At 41.3% G+C, this 21548-nt stretch overlaps 1 protein-coding gene across 10 annotated transcripts in view; it reads left to right on the top strand.

Moving 5' to 3' along the window:
- ANKRD27 (ankyrin repeat domain 27) overlaps nt 1-21548 on the top strand; it is a 64997-nt gene that overhangs the window by 33346 nt on the left and 10103 nt on the right. For 6 of the 10 annotated variants that reach the window (XM_001508816.4, XM_029074529.2, XM_029074525.2 and 3 more), the window contains exons 15-25: nt 1536-1618; nt 2655-2770; nt 5504-5596; nt 6368-6565; nt 8420-8479; nt 8582-8701; nt 9705-9749; nt 13654-13776; nt 17016-17213; nt 19928-20047; nt 20695-20769. In XM_001508816.4, coding sequence (XP_001508866.3) covers nt 1536-1618; nt 2655-2770; nt 5504-5596; nt 6368-6565; nt 8420-8479; nt 8582-8701; nt 9705-9749; nt 13654-13776; nt 17016-17213; nt 19928-20047; nt 20695-20769 — 1231 coding nt within the window. The remainder of the gene's footprint in view (nt 1-1535; nt 1619-2654; nt 2771-5503; nt 5597-6367; nt 6566-8419; nt 8480-8581; nt 8702-9704; nt 9750-13653; nt 13777-17015; nt 17214-19927; nt 20048-20694; nt 20770-21548) is intronic. The other 4 variants (XM_029074526.2, XM_029074528.2, XM_039913594.1 and 1 more) reach the window with 4 other exon arrangements.

Raw genomic sequence — 21548 nt, 5'->3', positions numbered from 1 at the left:
GTTTGGAGTAGAGAAGCAGCGTAGTCTACTGGTCAGAGCACGGGCCTGGGAGTCAGAAGGATCTGGGTTCTAATCCCAGCTCTTTCATTAGTCTCTTTGTGACCTTGGGTAAATCACTTCTCTCTTCCTCAGTTACCTCTTTTGTAAAATGAGGATTAAGACTGTGAGCCCCTCGTGGGACATAATAATAATAATAATAATGTTGGTATTTGTTAAGCGCTTACTATGTGCAGAGCACTGTTTTAAGCGCTGGGGTAGACACAGGGGAATCAGGTTGTTTCACCTGGGGCTCCCAGTCTTAATCCCCATTTTACAGATGAGGTAACTGAGGCACAGAGAAGTTAAGTGACTTGCCCACAGTCACACAGCTGACAAGTGGCAGATCTGGGATTCGAACCCATGACCTCTGACTCCAAAGCCCGTGCTCTTTCCACTGAGCCACGCTGCTTCTCCACATGGACTGTGTCCAACCTGATCTCCTTGTATCTGCCCCGGTGCATAGAAGCGGTACCTGGGACATAGTAAGCACTTAACCAATACCATTTAAAAAAACAGTGGAATTACTTTGGTAGTCGAGCGAGCTACTAATCTGTTAGAGAAGCAGCATGACCTAATAGAGCACAGGCCTGGGATTCAAAAGGATCTGGGTTCTAGTCCCAGCTCCGCCACTTGTCTGCTGTATGACTTTGGGCAAGTCGCTTAACTTCTCTGTGCCTCAGTTACCTCATATATAAAATGGGGATTAAGATTATGAGCCCCATGTGGGGCAGGGACTGTTTCCAACCTGATTACCTGTATCTACCCCAGTAATTAGTAGAGTGCCTGGCATATAGTAAGCGCTTAACTAATACTAAAATTATTCTGCTCCTGTTACCACCCCTTCCTGAAGTAAACACATCTGGAAAACATTCTGGGGGCCCCTGCTTGGCAGATTGTTCCCCATGCAGTGGCTCCTGCTCCAAGAGAGGCAAGGGCTTGTAAAGGGTTGAGTCAAGGACAGTTGGCTTCAATTGGCTTGTGGAGGATAACCCTGACTGATGGCTGTCTCCTCCTGAGCCAATCCCTGAAGGTTTTTCTCAAATCTACTAGTTTGTGGTGGCCTCATGTCGCTCCACGTGGTGGCCATGGGAGGATCAGCCATCTTTCCCTCCCTCTAGACCGTAAGCTCCTTATGGGCAGAGAACGTGTCCATTTATTGCTATATTGCACTCTCCCAAGCACTTAGTACAGTGCTCTGCACACAGTAAGTGCTCAGTAAGTACTTTTGACTGACTGACTCTTACTAGAATCTTTCAGTCATATTTATTCAGTGTTCACTGTGTGCAGAGAACTATACTAAGTACTAACAGAGTTGGTAGACACGTTGCCTTCCCACACTGAGTTTACAGACTAGATGGGGACTGGAAGGAAAAACTACACCTAAGCCAGTGCGTTAGGACTTGTGTTCAAACGAAACCCTGAAATAATTGTGAAATGTCTGTAGAAAGTTTGTCTGGTGGATTTTTTTAATTTATTTTTTTCCTTCTGGTGTGTAGGAGGCTGAATGATCCTTCAGTGGTCACTCCATTTTCCAGAGATGACAGAGGCTATACTCCACTGCATATAGCAGCTATTTGTGGTAGGTATTCTTGTCTTTCAGCTTGTGAGAGGTGTTTAAAAGGGGGATATGAAAAGAGTGGGGAATATTTGTGCTATTCACTCTAATACAGGAAGGTTTCCTCTTAACTCCAAGTATATTGCCAGTTTGTTTCTAAACCGTTTCACCTGTCATTCATTCAATTGTATTTACTGAGTTCTGGGTGTACATTTGTGTGCAAAGCACTGTACTAAGCACCTGGGAGAGTACAATATAACAATAAACAGGCAAATTCCCTGTCTGTAACAAGCTTACAGCCTAGAGGGGGAGACAAGACATTAATATATGTAAGTGTACATAAGTGCTGTGAGGTTGGGAGGGGGATGAATGAGGGGAGTGTGTCACGGTGATGCAGAAGGGAGTAGGAGAAGAGGAAAGGAGGACTTAGGGAAGGCCTCTTGGAGATGTGTCTTCAATAAGGCTTTGAAGAGGGGAAGAGTAATGTCTGCTGGACATGAGGAGGGAGCGCATTCTAGGCCAGAAGCTCTGATAGTTAAGAATATATCTTTTGAGCTGGAAGGTGAAGGTTAGTATATTCCTCTTCAAATGTTGGTCAGGATGGAGAATAAAGATAATATAAATAATGTAATCCCTTTTTTCATTCTCTGGCCTTAAGCACTATGAAAGAATGGGTAGGAAAAGTTCATTGTGAATTTAGGCTTTTCTGCAGACTTGAAAATTTTTAAGTTCAGTTCACTTGTACTAGATATTTTTCTCCACAGTTTCATCACCTGGCTTTTATTACCCTTAAATCTTACATGTAAGTGTACTTGTCCGAGGCAGCATACTTTCTAATATTTCCGTTCTATTTCCCGTTAAGACACACTTAGATTGTAAGAATGAATATGAGTTCTCAGGTGAAAGAGCTGTTAAGAAAATCAGTGTTGCACATAAAATAAATCAGATAGAAGGGGCAGGGTTGGAATTTGATGTTTGATTGGAAACGTTTCCGCCCCCCCACCCACCTTCCCATCCCTAATTACAAACTTCAATTTTAAAATACTTATGCTCTCCATAGGTCAGGCATCCCTAATTGATCTGCTGGTTTCGAAAGGGGCCGTGGTGAATGCAACAGATTATCATGGGTCAACACCTCTTCACCTTGCTTGTCAGAAGGGATTTCAGAATGTTACAGTAAGCAGTCTGCGGTTTCAGGAAGCAATGGCATCATTGCCCTGAATTGAAATGACAGTTTTAAAAAAATAATTTGGTTCCTATTTGATAGCATGTTGTGTGAGAACTTCATGGACAGGTTTCATCGGTTGATTCATTTGAAGCCATGGGCTCCAAATTGACTGTCTGCCTATCTGGTTTAATGGGAAGTATTAGTTAACTCTAACTTAAAGCCTGCTGCATTTCTGACTCTCTGTATTTCACCCGGACATGTTGACTACTTAAAAGCCTAGCTTGATTGGCTAGAACTTGGTTGGGCAAACCCTTGCTCTGGTAGCTTAACTTTTTCAAATTTTTAAAAATCAACATAAACTTAAATGTTTCTTTCCTTACATGGTGCAAGCTTTCCTAGACTTGTGTCCAACAATTTGGAAGTACTTTACTACAGTGGACTATAGGAATAATTTCTGGAAATAACCATGCAAAGAACCATCAGCTTAAAGTAATCAGTCTAGCTTAGGACAAAACAAATCAATTTGGAATCTAAATACACTGTGTAATCTCGGATTTGAATTATCCAGATAAATAGCAGTAGTTTTGCTTGAGCAAAATTTGTAAAAAATATTTCACTTATGGATAATTTTAAATCCTAAATCTTCTTGGGACAACTTTAATACTTGGGTTCATGCCAGCATTTGGCATGGAGAGGTCCTCTGGCACAAAGTATTCATCATTCTTCTGAAACTGTCTGGGAATACCAACCTCAGTAAATCTGATGGATTAGCAAAGAATATTTCAAGCTTTTCAGTTTCATTTCTGTACACTTACCATGCTGTCATCCTTGGGGGGACTTACTGCAGTTGACTTATTGCTTATTGAGTCCAGGCTGAGTGAGGGAAGCACTACTAATCAGTCATTCATATTCGAGCACTTCCTGTGTGCAGAGCACTGTACTAAGCGCTTGGGCAAGTACTATACAACAATAAACAGACACATTCCCTGCCCACAATGATTTTACAGTTGATTAAGCCCCATAACTCCCAGGCAATGGCTTTCCATCATATGGATTCGTGTACAAGTTGGGAAGCACAAAGAGAGAAGTACAAGTTGGATGTTTTTTTCAATTCACTTGTGCATACTCTGAATCAAATGGTATTCAGCCTGATCTTGAAAGGTGATGATGAAATGTAGTCTTAGTACTTTTGATCTGCGTGGAAATAGGGTTGGTTGTATTTGCCCCACTGAGAAAAATGTGCGTTGAGGATTTTTTTTTTAAGCAAAAGTTGGTTTTCCCATGCAGACCTGGCCAGTTTTGTGTTTGTAGACAGTCATGGCTATAAAGGAATCTGAAAATTCTTAGTAGGTTATACTAGTGAAATCTTATTACATGGCAAATTCTGGACTAAATACAAGCTAATCAGATCAAACACATGCACTGGCCCCCAGAGGGTTCACAGTCCAAGAGGTAGAGAGAATAGGTATCTTATCCACCTTTCACATATGAGGAAACTGAGCCCCAAGGAGGTTAAGTGACTTGCCCAGGGTCACTGAGCCTGGAATAGAACATACATCTTCTGACTCCTAGTTCTGTGCTCCTTCCAGTAGGCAATGGTATTACTTCAATAGGGTTTTCCTTGTGAATCCAGATGGGAAAATCTTCTGGCTGACTCCCAAATCGGAAATTTCAGTTTTCAACTTCACTTGCATCATCTCTTCCATTTAAAAATCAAAACATTAAATTGGAATTTTAACTCACAGTGCAACACTTGAGTCTCGTAAACTAGGGTGTGTGCTTTTCTTAATTGGATTATCCCCAAGTTATCCCATTTATATATTTTGCTAATCTTAATTGTATGTCTAATCATATTCATGAACATGTGCTCTGCACATAACTTTGTGTTTTTGGTGATTTGAAAGCCAGGATGGTTAGAAAATCCCAGCTCTGCCACTTGTCGGCTGTGTGACTGTGGGCAAGTCACTTACCTTCTCTGTGCCTCAGTTCCCTCATCTGTAAAATGGGGATGAAAACTGTGAGCCCCACGTGGGACAACCTGATTCCCCTATGTCTACCCCAGTGCTTAGAACAGTGCTCGGCACATAGTAAGCACTTAACAAATACCAACATTATTATTATTATTATTATTATTATTATTAGAAAAGTCAGTTGTTTCATACAGGTGTTTTGTTGTTGGAACACAGTGGTAATCTTTTTTTGTGTTTATATAACCTTTAAATTGAGGAGAATTGACATGCCCAACATAATAAGGAAGAGTTGTGTTCAACAGGAGAATTGTGTTCAATTAGAGCTTGGACCAGATGACCTCTTGAGGTTACTTTCACGTCTCTGGTTCTGATAGTAAAAAATGTGAGTTACACCCAGAAGGGGAATTGCTTTGGACAAATGGGATTCTTAATTTGCCATTCCCAGTTATGTCAGTATCTCTGTCTTGCAAATCTCAGACTAGAAGGTGAATAATCATTTCATTCTTGACCTTACTATAATCTTTTGCCATCAAGGAGACACGTTAAAGGTACCATTGCAGCCATCGACAATTGTGACATTGTTTAAGCAGCATGTTAAGAAACTTCTATTGAGTTAAGATTGATATGGCACAGTGCAACAGTTTTTAAAAGAGTTAGGGTTGTACCACATTGATTTTTCTGTTACCTAAGTAGCCTCAGCTATAGAGTGTGTTCTGCTTATGTCTATTAATGTCCTGGTGTTGGAATGTTGACTTTATTTTCCTTTTTAAGCTTCTCCTGTTGCACTATAAGGCAAATGCCGATGTTCAAGACAATAATGGCAATACTCCTCTTCATTTAGCCTGCACTTATGGTCATGAGGATGTAAGTAATTGCTATATAATGAACCAAACAAACACTGTGATAATATTGTATTTGAGGATGGATCTGATGTCCATTGGCACAGACTTACAGTACTTCCCTCTAGACTGTAAGCTCGTCGGGGGCAGGGAATGTGTCTACCAACTCTGTTATATTGTACTCTCCCAAATGCTTAGTACAGTGCTTTGCACACAATAAGTTCTCAAATACCACTGATTGATTGATTGTGGTATTTGTTAAGCATTTACCATGTGCCAAGCACTGTTTTCAGCACTGGGGTAGATACAGGGTTTTCAGGTTGGACACAGTTTTTCTTCTGCATGGGGCTCACAGTCTACATAGGAGGGAGTAGGATTTAATCCCCATTTTATGGATGAGGAAACTGAGGCACAGAGAAGTTAAAGGACTTGCGTGAGGCCACAAAGCAAACAAGTGGCAGAGGTGGGATAAGAACCCAGGATCTTGGCTTCCAGGCCTGGACTCTTTCCACTAGGCCATGTAGTCCAACATCTGTTGTACAGTCAAAAGAAGGAAAGGGACGAGTTGCAATTTATACAAATAACAGAGGAAACATGCCATTTTTAAAATTCTTGTTCTATTGGATTTTTTTTAACTTTTTATCTTTAAACATTTATCTTGATTTCCCATTTGCTAGCAGTAAATCGTAGCTAGCATCAATTGGTTTATCTGAAAGAACTTTTAAATTATTTAAAGTTGTTTTTATCAGGTGTATATGTCAAAGCAGTTGTTTTAACTCCTTAATCTCTTTTCCAGTGTGTGAAGGCTTTAGTCTACTATGATGTCCATTCTTGTAGACTAGATATTGGGAATGAAAAAGGAGATACTCCTCTTCACTTAGCCGCTCGCTGGGGTTATCAAGGGATCATAGAAGTACTGCTGCAAAATGGTGCCAGTACAGATGTCCAGAACCGAATGAAGGAAACATCATTGCAATGTGCATTAAACTCTAAGGTAGAATTTACTTGAAATCTCTGAGCTCAGGTTCTTAAAACTGATTTCCATAAGTCTTATTTTTCCCCTCCCCTAGTGCTTTGGATTCTGTGCATTAGTTCCTTAGAGCAGAATTTGGCCTGCAAACACTAAATTGCTAATGGATTTTATTTATTGATCTTCTTTTTCATTTCCATAGCACCTTTCCTCCAGGGAATACTAAGGTTTTCTGCAGGTTAACCCTCCTCAGTGCATCCTGTCAGGGCGATGGATGGATTAGGAATAGGAACAATTCAGCATAAAACTTGGAGGGCAGGAAAAACATCAAGAATTAGGAGTTAATTTATCACTCCACTTTAAAAAAATCTTATAGCTCTCCAACTAATATCGAATTTGGAAAAATACATGAGGATTCATCTCTCCACTCTTAAGTGATGATGTGTACACATTCCTTTTTCTTCCCCCTTCCCTTTTCTCTACCTTCTTCTTCTTCTTCATATAAACTATCACCAGACATGATTAAGTCCTTCCATTATGGGCAGTCCCCTTTAGGAGGTAGTGATATTGGTACTGTATCAAAAATGTCAAAATACAGACTTATCTCTGGTGTGCAACAGTAGTATTGGTTTTTCTGCAGTTCTGAGAAGATGCAAATCGGATTTTGACTACTTAACAAACCCATTGGGTGACTTTATTTAATGAAGACCTCACTCCCATTATTGTTTTTTCTGATAGAAGCTTTCTAGCTTTAAAGAAAAAATGCCCTGCATTTGAGTCTTCCAATTGTTTCATCCTCATTGAGCATTTCATTCTGTTTTCAGATTATAGAATGGTGGCAATTTAATACCTAGCTCACTTTTCCGGTGGTTTTTGTTACAGCGGCTACCCCTTTGTTTCGGAAATTTGGAGATGGCTAAATTAATATCTGCTGACATGAACCAACAAATTATTCTAGCATTATGTAATCAATGTCTCGATCTAATATGAATGCCAAGGAATCCTGGTGTCTGTCCCACTGCTTTAGATTATTGGGGACCTGTTGTTCCTTCAGAAAAGAGGTTGGCAACCTCTTTGTGCAGAAAAGCCAAACAAAATTCAGCCTCTGAAGAGATGGTGTACAGGGTTGTTAATACAGTTTAACCACATGTTAATTGCACCGTTTTGTAGAAGTGTAATTATGAAATGAATCAGTAGTATTTATTGAGCACTTACTCTATAGTATTTATTGAGTCCATATTGGGTGTAGAGCACTGTGTTAAGTGCTTGGGAGAATATAGCTGTGAGCTGCTAGAGTGCAGGGATCATGTCTACCAACTCTATTATGTTGTACTCTTCCTAAGTGCTTAGTACAGTACTCTGCACATACCACTGATTGAGATGATAGTAGACACAGCCCCTGGTTTCAGTAAGTTTATAATCTAGCAGAGCGGACAGACTAAATTATAGGAGGGGGAAGGAACAGAGTTTAAAGATATATACATAAGTGCTACTGAAATGGGGGAAGCAAACCTTCGCCATTGCCCTCAGGGACTGATGAATACTGTAACAGGGGAAGGTAAAAACAAAAGGGGAAGAGAAACTATGCCTGGATATTCTCAAAATATTTGGCTCTCATGCTCCTTATCGATTATATTTACATCATTTTTCTTTCCTTTGTGGGGGAAGACATATTTTGCCCTAGAGTCCATGATCCAGTCCACAAATGAAAAACACAAAACCTTCTGTTTGGAAACTTGTTTTGTGTCCTATCACTAAGCAGTGTAACCTTCTGTTTGGAAGTAGTCTTGCGTGCTGTCTAGACATGAAGTTACCACTGTGTCAGTTTGCTTGGTAATCTTATTTGCCTTTGTTATTTTTTTTCCCTTTCTTGCCTAGATTTTATCAGTGATGGAAACAAATTACCAAACCTTTGAAAAGGGACACAGATCTTCTGAGGTAAGTCTGCCTTGGGCCAGTGTATAACCTCCAACACAATTTTTTTTTTCAGTTCTCTAGGTAACTGTAAGAATTAACTATTTTCATTTGTCCTTATGTTAGTCCCCAGGTAGGTCTCCACAATGCTCAGGAGTCTCCATTAGCCGCGAATCTTCCATCTCAAGCCTATCTTCAGTGGCCACAGAACCCCGGCAAGAAGAAACCAAAAACAATTATAAAGAGGTATGATTTAGATTGAGAAGCAGCATGGCTTAGTGGATAGAGCACAGACCTGGGAGTTAAAGGACCTGGATTCTAAATCTGCTCCACCACATGCCTGCTCTGTGACCTTGGGCAAGTTACTTCACTTCTCTGGGCCTCAGTTCCCTCATCTATAAAATGGGGTAAGAGTATGAGCCCCATGGGACAGGGACTATGTCCAATCTGATTAACATGTGTCTATCCCAGTGCTTATGGTGCTTGGCCCATAGTAAGCACTTAACAAGTACCGAAATCATTCATTACTTTTTTTTGGACTGCTATTTATTGGTTCATTTGGGTAACTATACTGTATGGGGATGACCATCTACGCAAGTATACTAACTAAAGCAGTAGTGGAGACCTCTGCCCCTACTTGCCCAATGCTGTCGGCCTTTAATTGCATATGAAGTACTTATAACTCTAATAGTCAAGAGATATAATAATAATTATAATAATTATGGTATTTGCTAAGTGCTTACTATGTGCCAGGTGCTGAACTAAGTGCTGGGGTGGATACAAGCAAATCGGGTTGGACACAGTCCCTGTCTCACATGGGGCTCACAGTCTTAATCCCCATTTTACAGATGAAAGAACTGAGGCCCAGAGAAGTGAAGTGACTTGCTCAAGGTCCTATAGAGACAAATGGTGGAGCTGGGATTAAAACCCTTGACCTTTCTGTCTCCCAGGCCCATGCTCTATCCATTTATGTGAGCTAGGATCCATACCCTGTGGTTTGTTAAATCTGACCTTTTCATTCACGAGGTTTTCAAATCAAAGAGATAAAGGATATCTAGACAACATCTGTATTTCATAGGATAATTTTGCTGCTTTTAAAAATAACTTTCTGAACAAATCTGAAATGGGCCAGGTATGATCCTGCATCATTGGATTAAGGGGTTAATGAAGGACATTAGGTTGTCAGAAACCGGTTTAATCTTGTTCCAGTGCTACAAAAACGACTTCATTTCTCTTGTCTCATTTTTAGGTAGAAAAACTTTTAAGAGCTATTGCTGATGGAGATCTGGAAATGGTAAGTTTTTATAATTATTTCCAGTTGTAAAATGTTGGCTTTTTTTATGTTTTCCCACCCTGTGCAAGGCAAACAGCCCTGCCTCCCTCCAGGCTGTACTCAGCATTCTTTACTGACAACCTTTCCTTGGCTGAGTGCTCATCTGCATGGCTGTTTAAATTAATTCCAGTACGCTTGTAGTGCTCATCTGATTATTCACATTTATATTCTTTGGGGTGGTGTAGTCAATCAGTCAACAGTATTTATTGAGCACTTATTACATGCAGAACTCTGTTCTAAGTGCTTGGGAGAGTACAATACAAGAGCAGTTAGCTGACACATTCCCTGTCCATATTAAGTTTACAGTCTAGAGGACTGTAGTGTAGAATAGGTGCCTTCTTTAAAGAGTTATCTTATTAAAAAAAAACTCAACAAGTCATTGTGCTCTTTAATTAGGTAACCCCAACTGTTATACCACCAGATGCAGTATACTGAAATAAGGCAGTTTGCACCGGTAGAGTGTGAAACAAAGTTAAAAACAAATATTATTGGAACCGGAACAGACGACAGTCTGTGTCCTTTTGTCATTAAAACTTTGGCATCCATTTCTACCTCTCCTGAAGAGTCAGGGAATTAAAATGCATTTGAGAATCCTGGCATACTATTAATTGGCAGGATGACAAATATTTAACATTTGGATATGTTCATTGGAATATGCTTGGGTGTAAACTTTCGATCATACTTCTCAGGGGAGCCAAACTTTGTCCTGCTGTTTCTTATGCTCCCATTACTATTCCTGGAATTGATACAGAACTAAAAACAAATCTGATGTAGCATTACAGTTGAGAAACAGTGGGGCCTAGTCGAAAGAGCATGAGCCTGAGAATCAGAGGACCTGGGTTCTTATCCCAGTTCTGCTACTTCCTTGCTGAGTGACTTTGGGCTATCACTTAACTTCTTGGTGTGTCAGTTCCCGCACCTGCAAAATGGGGATTGAATACCTGTTCTCCCTTCCACTTAAACTGTGAGCCCCATGTGGGACCTAATTGTTTTGTGTCTACCCCAGCACTTATACAGTGCTTGGAACATAGTAAGTGCCTAACAAATACCACAATTATTTTTGTTATTATTATTATTATTACAGTTAGCTATATGCTGTGAAGAACCTGCCATTTTTGGACTGCTGCTTTTCCACCTCCCTGCCAAAACTCCAAATTCCTGGAACAATATTATATTTTGTTTTAGTTTTGAAATACAATTCACTAGCAGATATATCAACTAGAAATACTTGTTTTGTGTCCTATCACTAGCCAGTGTAATACGAACCATTATGTTTGACAAATCTTGAACTCTGTCCTTGTGGTTCAGTGACATCATCACGCTCTTAAGTGGAATTAAAAAATAATTTGGTTCCATGGATCCTGACAGGAGAACCTGGAGTAGCTGGTGAAAAATGTGAGACTGTGTGTATATGATGATGCATTGTTGCCTTGATAAAAACCTCTGTCCTTGGGATGAGCTGACATCTTGTGTACTTTCTGACTTGTTTCCTTAAGGGAACAACTGTCCTAGAACTGCTAGAAATAGACAAGCAATACCTGATATATTGTTATATTGTACTCTCCCAAGCATTTAGTACAGTGCTCTGCATACAGTAAGCAATAAATGCAATTGACTGACTGACTTCAAATTTTGTTGGGGGCCGCCCAACAGGTGTCAAATCATGATTCTGCTACTCCATATCATGTACTGTTGATGGGACAAATTTAAACAGCTATTTTTCTTCAGATTTTTAGCTGCAGTGATTTTCAGATTTCTTTGGATTTCTGAATAGTGAATATCATGTAGCAGGCTGAATAAAGTAAAAATATATCAGACAGTAGCAGAATAAGCATATAAATAAGTTTTACATTGGAAGAGCTCTATAGTATACTATAAACCCTCTAGACTGTAAGCTCGTTATGGGCAGGGAACATGCCTGCTGCTAATTCTGTTGTGTTGCATTCTTCCAAGAGCTTAGTACAGTGCTTTACATATAGTAAGCCTTCAGTAAATGCTATTGATTGACAGTAGTGCATTTTGAGTCTTTCATTGAATGGTATAGAGTTATAATTGATATTAATTAGTAAAATCGACTTATAGCTTCATGGTTTACTTGTTGTCTATATCTGTTTACAAGTGTATTAACCTTTTGCCCCAAATCCTTTGTTAATCCATTACAGTTGCAAACAGATATTCGGTACTCTTCTTAGGGCAAAATGCTTTCAGACTGGAAGCTTGGTTATTTGTTCCTGGCTTACATTACCAAACAATTTTTTGATCAATCAGTTGTATTTACTGAGCACTTACTGTGTGCAGAGCACTGTACTAAGCACTTGGGAGAGACCACTACAACAAATGTATTGTACAAGAGACCAGATAGCAAACAGTGTGGCCTAGTGGAGGAAACACTGGCCTGGGAGTCAGAGGTCCTGAGTTCTAATCCTGGCTCTGCCACTTACCTGCTGTGTGACCTTGAGCAAGTCACTTAACTTCTCCAGCCCTCGGTACCCTCATCTGCAAAATGGAGATTCAATACCCGTTCTCCTTCCTACTTAGACTGTGAGCCCCATATGGGATCTGATTATCTTGTATCTACCCCAGTGCTTACTTCAGTACTTGGCACATAGTAAGTGCTTAACAAATATCACAATTGTTATTATTATTTTTATTATTAGATGTAGCTACTGAGGGAATTGGCAGAGTATTAATAAAATAAATTGTCCATAGGTCCTTTTTCCTACCAACTCCCACCTCAACACTACCAGTCAGGTACTTATAAACACCCACACTCTCCTATGTGTATCGGGGGTTGTTTTTTTCCCCTACTAGTCTGTTAAGTTTGTTATGGAGAGGGAACATGTCCGCTAATTCTTTTGTATTCTCCTAACCACGTAGTGCACTACCCTAAACATAGCAAGTGCTCAATAAATTCCACTGATTGATTGATCTGGGTTACTTAAGGTGCTTCAAGTGCTGCAGAGTCTTACTGATAGCCCTCGCCCCTTTGAGGACAATTTAGCAGGGCGTACAATGAATGATGAGCGTTTGTGAAACCAAAGATGGTTTTTTGGTTTTGGTTTTAGGTTTTTTTGGCCTTTTATAACCAAGCCATTGGTGTGTTTAAATTTTCTTTCTCTGCTTCCCATTTACGTCTGTAAGGAGACACTGGTCGTCATATGGTTATCATCTGGAGTTTATAATCTGGGGATTAAAAAGCTTTTAGCTAATGAGAAGGAGTAGATTCTTAAAGCTGTCATCCCTAAGCTGTATAGAGGCCGTTAATCATTTTGAGCTGCACCAGTTGAGAAAGACATTTCAGCTCCTCTAAGTATCTTTATCTTCCACTCTGATGCTTCAGACCTGAGAGCGTTTCCATCAGGGGCTGATAGAACAGGGCGAAAAACATTTTGGGTGTATGCCTGTTCCTTTCTAAAAGGGCTGAGAATTGCTTAAATCTGAGCCGGCACCAACTGAAGTTTAGTGTAGAAATTGGCTCTGAAAGAATTTAGAAGGAATCAAATGGACATGAACACTGGAACCTTAAGGGCCAGAGAATCATTTACAAATTATCCTGTGTGCTTGGGGAACTGTAGGTACTAGTAGCATGTTTGTGAGCAATGATGTTTATAGGGGATTTGTGTATTTGGGTGTCAGTCAATCAGGTGGTATCAACTGAATGTCTACTGTGCGGACATCGAGGTACTAAGTCCGTGGAAGAGTACACAGAAGCAAAACACTCTTCCTTGCCCCCAACGAACTTCCTATCTAATTGAGATATAAATTGGGTTTGAAAAAAGGGAAGGGAAGAGGTAGTTGTTTTGATATCTCTGCATCTTAAAACTCTGACTTTGCACATGGGGAATTTTTCTTTAATTGATCCCAGGTGCGTTATCTCCTGGAGTGGATGGAAGAAGATGTAGAAGAAACAGAGGAACCAGTCAGCCCAGTGAAATTTGAGTTCTGTCATCCTTTATGCCAGTGTCCCAAGTGTGCGCCCGCACAGAAGGTTTGCTTTGTCTCTCGTTGCGGCTGCAAAAGTTCAGTCAGAGAAGCAGCATGGCCTAGTGGCAAGAGCCCGGTCTTGGGCGTCAGAGGACGTGAATTATAATCCCGGCCCCACCACTTGTGTGCTGTGTGACCTTGGGCAAGTCACTTAACTTCTCTGTGCCTCAGTTACCTCATCTGTAAAATGGGGCTTAAGACTGTAAGCCCCATGTGAGACACCTGATTACTTTGTATCGACCCCAGCGCTTAGTACAGTGCTTGGCATATAGTAAACGCTTAACAAATACCATCGTTATTTATTATTAGTTTTTTATGTGGCTTTTAACAACCTAGTTTTCTCTTGGATGAGCTAAATAAGGATTCCCTGTTTTAATGTTCTTTTGTGATAGCTATTTTGAATGTTAATACTGGCATTTCTTGCAGCACTCCCTTTGACTTTATCTCAGCCTAAGGCAGCCCTTTCTCTCCCTTGGAAGTATCTTGACGGATTGAGCAGAGGGGTTATTGCCCATTTTCAGTGTAGCATTAGATAATGACTGATCTCTAATTTGCTAGCAACAAGGTGCTTATTGGCTAAATAGGAGGTGAAAAATATCACTTTGAAAATTAAATCTTTTACATCGGTACATCTCAAAACATATAATTCAGTCTTTTATTATTGATACAGATTTATATTGCTTATTTGGTGATATAACTAAACTGTGGTGATCATAACTTCATAAATGTTTGACCTTGTTTTGGATCCGAGAAACACACCAACTCAACATAATTTCCCATAGAGAATGTTACTTCATCTAGCACCCTATCTCATCAGAATTTTTGTGGAGTCAATGAAGATTGCCGTTTGGGGTCTGTTGTAATCATAGGTGCCTGCATCAGCATCCTCCTGAGGGAAATCGACCCCCATTGCTTTCTAAGTTAGAGTCCTACACTTGCTCATCCCAAGCACTTGGTACAGTGTTCAGCACACAGTAAGTGCTTAATAAATACCATTGATTGCTGGACTGACAAGACCTGAGAGTTTCCATTCAGATCTGAAAAGACTCAAAATGCTGGCTCTCTGACTTGTTAGCTCCTTGAAGCCTGGCCTCTCTCAAATCTCATCCGCTCCACATCCTCCCCCCTAAAATCCCTTGCCCCCTGGGCTTTTTGCCCCCATGCCAAAAGTGAGAAGTTGGCACCTTTTTCCAAGCCTAACAATCGCTGATCCTTCACCTCTCAGGAATCCCTGCCTACTAGGCATGGAAGCCCATCAGTGGAGAAGCTTCTATATCACTGAATGACAATTTCAGCCCTCATCTAGGGTGGGCTTGCTAGGTCTATGCTTCCAATTAGCAACTTAGTAAGTCAAGGACAAGAATACTAATGAGGGGACATTTCAGCTCCTTCAGTAACTCTATCGCATCTCAAATGTCAGGACTCGAACAATCCTGCCAGCAGGTTCGTGCTAGCATCTCAATCTGCCAGCATATAAATGGTTTAACTTGTTCATCAGCTAACATAGAGGGAAGATGGAGTTTTTCCATGAGACCGCAAACTTTTGAGTACCTCCTGTCATAGACAATAAGCGATATTAAATGAGGACTTACTGTTTGCAGAGCCCTGCACTTAAGTTGAAAATGCTATAGAAGTAAGGGACACAGTCCCTGACTCCAATGATTGTACAGTCTGTTGAGTTTCCTTGTCTGGCATCCTGACCCCAGAGGTCTTAGCAACTCCTCTCCAGTGATTCTCCAGCCCTGTACCATCTTCCCATTTTCCCGATTGTGGCTTGCTGGGACTCTGGCTTTGCTCTGAGTCTCTCAAAAGGAAGCAGCTGGACCTTACTCTGTGCAGAGCACCATACTAATGGCTTGGGAGAGTGTAGCACAACAGAATTAGCAGAGACATTCCCTGCCCTTAACTAGCATACAGTCTAGAGAATGGATGACTGCTGCACACATGTGGGCTTGTATCCCATTCTCGTCGCATTACACTTTTAGGGGGAGGGAGTCAGAGGACCTGGGTTCTGATTCTGGCTTCACCACTTGCCTGCTCTGTGATCTTGGTCAAGTCACTTCTTTTCCCTGGGCCTCAGTTTCCTCATTTGTATAGTGGGTATTAAATACTTGTACTCCTACTCCATGTGGGATAGGAACTGGGTCCAACTTGATAATCTTGTATCTACCCCCGTATTTAGTACAGTGCAGGGCACATAGTAAGTGCTTAACAAATACCATTATTAGTATTATTTTTGTTAATGAGAATAATTCCAGTATTTATTAAGCGCTTATTATGTGTCAGGCACTATACTAAGTGCTGGGGTGGGTACAAGGTAACCAGGGTGGATATAATTCCTGTTCTGCATAGGGCTCATGGTCTTAACCCCCATTTGCAGATGAGGTCACTGAGGCCCAGAGAAGTGAAATGACTTGCCCAAGGCCACATAACAGACAAGCGGCAGAGTCGGGATTAGAACCCATGAGCGTCTAACTCCCAGGCCCCGTGCTCTGTCCACTATGCCACGCTGCTTCTCGGGATTTGGGCAACACTAAAAATGGATTCTGCTAGTTGGTTGTGCTAATGTCAGGGTTTTCAGGCTGAGTTTGAAGCAGAGATAGTGTTATGTGGCTCTAAAATTATAGTTCGTCTACTCTGTGAAATGCCCTCTGAATGTAAATACTATTGATTTAACATTGGGTTTGCCCTGTATCGATTTAGACCAGAAATACAATTTTCTGCAGGAATATTGGCTTTCAGATGCTGAGCCATCCAGTGCTATGTGTTTATGCTCTTTGGAAAAATGTCACTTGTATGTATGAGGAAGAATTTTCTTTCACAACCACTTCTCTCTCCCACCATTTCAGTGGACTTTGTGGTTTGACAGCAAGATTGTTCGATGGCCTCCTCTGGGAAGGATCTTTAGCAATTAGTAATGCCTATGAGGCAGTTTAACCTCTCACTTGGTTGAAAATGAGGCAAGAAGGATTTTAGGTAGAGATATTGGGAGATGGTAACTTTTCCTTTACTATTGCTTCTTCTTATGCTTGAAAAAGAGAAAGAGTTTTAAGCAGTCAAGCCTTCCAGGGACGGATCCTCTGAAGCATTTTAGCATCAACTTTTTAAAAAGTCATTAAGATCCCAGGGTTACTTTGGCAACCTCACAGTCATCAGCCTTCCGTACTGTGCCTTGCCAAGGGTTATCAGCCAAACAGACTGTCACGATGGCAGACTTTTTTCCTTCTTCACTATCTCCAACAGAAGCTCACCAAGTCCCCCGGGAATGGACTTGGAGTGAATGTAACAAACGAGGACGGCTTCACACCATTGCACGTTGCTGCTCTGCACGGTCGAGCCGACCTCGTCTATCTTCTGCTGAAGCACGGCGCCAATGTCGGGGCAAAGAATGTCAATAAGGCGGGAGCTCTTCATCTCGCCTGCCAGAAAGGTCATTTTCAGGTAGCTGACTCCATTGAAGTAGATCTCAGTAAGCAATAGTAAGATGTTCATGCCTCTTCAAAGGTAATGGAACCAAAAGGATGTTTTAAAAATCAATCAGTCGTGCTTTTTAAACGCTTACTGTGTGCAAAGCACTTAGCGTTTGGGAGAGTAAAATATAATAAAGCGGATAGGCATGTTCCCTGCCCACAGTGAGATTACAGTCTAAAGAGCTGCCTGATCTGCCCAACCCAGCAGTTGTTCAGAGACTCTCAATTCTAGCTATTGGACCTAATGTTCATTAAGATAATTTTGCCTCACTTTCTTTATCATCATGGCCAGGGTCAGACTAAGAAGTTTAGAGACATAGAACAAACTCCCGGCTCTGCCACTTGTCTGCTGTGTGACACTGGGGAAGTCACTTAACTTCTTTGTGCGTCAGTTTCCACATCTATAAAATGGGGATTAAGACTGAGCACCACGTGGGACAAGGACTGTGTCCAACCTGACTAGTTTGTATCTACCCCAGGACTTGGTACCGTGCCTGGTATTTAGTAAAAACTTAAGATACCAGGAAAAAAAATAACAAACTCCTCCGCATTGAAGTGTGTTTTTATATGCTGACAAGTACCATTGCAGTAAGAATGGCCTTGCACAATCCCTAGCTATGACAGAATTATGAAGTCTAAGTATGGGCTTTTTGTTTGTGTTTTTTTTGGCTTCTCTGCCAAGAAGTCAAACCTTACCTGATTCCAAGGCTCCCTGACTGGCTAAGGAAAAGATCTCTAGTGGTTTAGAGTGGCCTCCCTAAGGACTCTATGTTTATAGCTGGACTCTAATTTAGGCAGGGCAGTATAACAGAGAAGCAGCGTGGCTCAGTGGAAAGAGCACGGGCTTGGGAGTCAGGTCATGGGTTTGAATCCCAGCTCGGCCACTTGTCAGTTGTGTGACTGTGGGCAAGTCACTTTACTTCTCTGCGCCTCAGTTACCTCATCTGTAAAATGGAGATTAACTGTGAGCCTCACGTAGGACAAACTGATTACCCCGTATCCACCCCAGCGCTTAGAACAGTGCTCTGCACATAGTAAGCGCTTAACAAATACCAAAATTATTATTATTATTATAACAGCACCAGAAACCCCTCGTTTCTGGAGGAGGAAAGTTTCATTCTTTCTGTCGTATTTACTGAGCACTTACTGTGCACAGAACACTATACCAAATGCGTGGGAGAGTACAAAACAACAATAAGCATTCCTGCCCACAATGAGCTGACAGTCACTCATCAATACAAATAAATAAATTGTACTTAAGTACTGTGGGGCTGGGAGCAGGGAAAAACAAAGGGAGCAAGTCAGGGTGATGCAGAAGGGAGTGGGAGAAGAGGAAAGGAGGGCTTAGTCTAGGAAGGCCTACTGGAGGAGATGTGCCTTCAATAAGGCTTTGATGTGGGGGAGAGTATTTGTCAGATTTGAGGAGGGAGGGTGTTCCAAGCCAGAGGCAGGATGTGGGCTAGGGATAGGCAGTAAGATAGGCAAGATGGAGGCATAGTGAGAAGGTTAGACTGTAAGCTCATTGGGGATAGGGAATGTATCTGCTTATTGTTATATTGTACTCTTCCTAGAGCTTAGTACAGTACTCTGCTCACAGTAAGTGCTCAATAAATATGATTGAGTGAATGAATAAATGAATGAAATTACTGGCAGAGTTGCCTTATTTTCTATGGGTTGCCTGCAGTCTTTTTTTTTCTTTCATTCCTGGGGCAGGGAATGTAGAATTCTCTTTAGTGTCGGGTGACGGTCTGAAATTTGATATAAGAAGCGTTTTATTATATGAAAATACTCATTATACCAAATGCTTCTTAAAGTCAAATATCCCCTTCAATATAATATGCATAAACACATCCATGTAGCTTGTCATCACCATGCTACTTATACAGTGTCACAGTGTCTGGTCTATAGCACTGCCCCTTTAAAGATTTTAGACAGTGACTCTCTCCCTCCCTCTTCCCCCCCCAAATGTCATTTATCAGTTGCCCTGTTCTTGGCATAACGTTTTAATGGGAGGAATCTCTAAGAGGCTGTAATACAAGCTTCAAAGTCTTTTGTGTTCCTTTTCAAAATGCTGTTTGAGCATTATCTGCCCTTGGCAGCATTTGAAAACTAAAAGGAAGCTTTTAGAGATTGACTTGTGGCCAAAGATATTTCATTGCTGTATACAGGATATCCAGGTTGGAAGCTATGATGATGTATCTGGATCTTTCAGCAACAAAAGTATCTGTAGCTTTCTGGGTTTTTTTTCTCTGGGCTCCGGGATGTTGTGAGGGGGGTTGCCTCAGGCCTGAACTATTTCATTAACATGAGAGACTTTTGATTGTAATCTTTTATTTTTTTGCCCTTCCTCCAGCAAACACAAATCAGGAGGCTTCCCTCTTGGCATTCAGCCCCTGTCTCCTAACTGGGTCTTCACCCTGAGACTGCGGGATCGAGAACCTGTCCAGGGGAATTGATTAAAGTGCTCGAGGTTGTGAGCGGGGTCACTTGCACTTTCTTGTTCCTGCTGGGGCCCAGTGTTCACATAGTAACATTTACACCCTGACTGGGAAAACTGAGTAGTTTAGAGTTGATTTGAAGACCCTAACATGCGCACCACTAAAATGATGAAAGACCCCATGGTAACCCAAGTAACTATTATTGCTTTGAAGGTACACAGCTAATATTTTCATTCTGTTGAACTAGGTGGTGAAGTGTTTAATGGACTTCAATGCCAAACAAAATAAAAGGGATATAAATGGAAATACACCCTTAATTTATGCATGTTTGAATGGCTATCATGAAACAGCTGCTTTGTTATTGGAGGTAAGAGCACTTCTCCCCACTTAACCCAGATTGTATAGTGGAGTTGAAAGCAGTCATCTGCATTTATTCCCGCATTTTTTGAACTTCAAAGTCTTAGAGTATCATCCTAATTGTATACTTTATGCATGGGAGACAAAAGAGAATCATATTAATGATGAAATAATAATAATAATAATGGTATTTAAGCACTTACTATGTGCCAGGCACTGTACTAAGCACTGGGGTGGGTACAAACAAATCAAGTTGGACACTACCTGTCCCATGTGGGGCTCACGGTCTCAATCTTCATTTTACAGATGAAGTAGGCCCAGAGAAGTGAAGTAACTTACCAAGGTCACACAACAAACCCGCAGCAGAGACAGGATTAGAACCCATAACCTTCTGACTCCCAGGCCGATGCTCTGCCCACAACACCATGCTGCTTGACTTGTCCTGTGCAGTGTAGAGCTGAATGCCAAACACCAGATTACAATATTCTACACCAGGAATCTTGCATTATTGGTGCCTTAAACTGGGAACCCAATGGGGGATAGCGACTGCGTCCAATCCAATGACCTTGTTTCTACCTCAACACTTAGTACAGTGCTTGACATACAGTAAACGCTAACAGATATCACAGTGATTGCTGTTGAATTGTGTCCCACCAGGCCATCTCCCTCAACCAAAACTGTACAACAGTCCCTCAGTCGCAGGTGTTGGTGACTATTTTTAACTGCTTCTTTGTATGTACATTTTGTCTTTACTTCCTCCTGTAAAGGCTACTTTTGCTACATATGTGACATATGGGTAACTCTGTCATAAACTTAAGGGGAATTTGGAGAGAAGGAATAGTCTTTCTAATGGAGTTTATTTGCTCTTAATGTCACTGTTTTAAGGTGGAACAACTAGCATATCATGCCCCTATAATGCATCTATCAATCAGTGTCACTTGAGTGTTCACTGTGCGCCTAGCACTGTACTAAGCACTTGGGGGAGTACATTATGAAGCAGCATAACGTAGTGGATAGAGCACAGGCCTCGGAGTCAGAAAGTCATGGTTTCTAATCCCGGCTCCGCCACATGCCTACTATGTGACCTTGGGCAAGTCACTTCACTTCTCTGTTCCTCAGTTACCTCATCTATAAAATGGGGATTGAGACTGTGAGCCCCAGGTGGGACAGGGACCGTGTCCAACCCGATTTGCTTGTATCCACCCCAGCATTTAGTACAGTGCCTGGCACGTAGTAAGTAGTAAGGAGCAGTGTGGCTCAGTGGAAAGAGCATGGGCTTGGGAGTTGGATGTCATGGGTTCTAATCCTGGCTCCACCACTTGCCAGCTGTGTGACTTTGGGCAAGTCACTTAACTTCTCTGTGCCTCAGTTACATCATCTGTAAAATGGGGATTAAGTCTGAGTCCCGGGTGGGACAAACTGATTATCTTGTATCTTCCCCAGTGCTTAGAACAGTGCCTGGCACATAGTAAGTGCTTAACAAATACCACCATCATTATAATAATAATAAT

This window comes from Ornithorhynchus anatinus, chromosome 11 (genome assembly GCF_004115215.2).
Source record: "Ornithorhynchus anatinus isolate Pmale09 chromosome 11, mOrnAna1.pri.v4, whole genome shotgun sequence".
In the NCBI taxonomy this organism is placed as follows: Eukaryota; Metazoa; Chordata; class Mammalia; order Monotremata; family Ornithorhynchidae; genus Ornithorhynchus; species Ornithorhynchus anatinus.
This window is presented reverse-complemented; position numbering and strand designations above follow the sequence as displayed.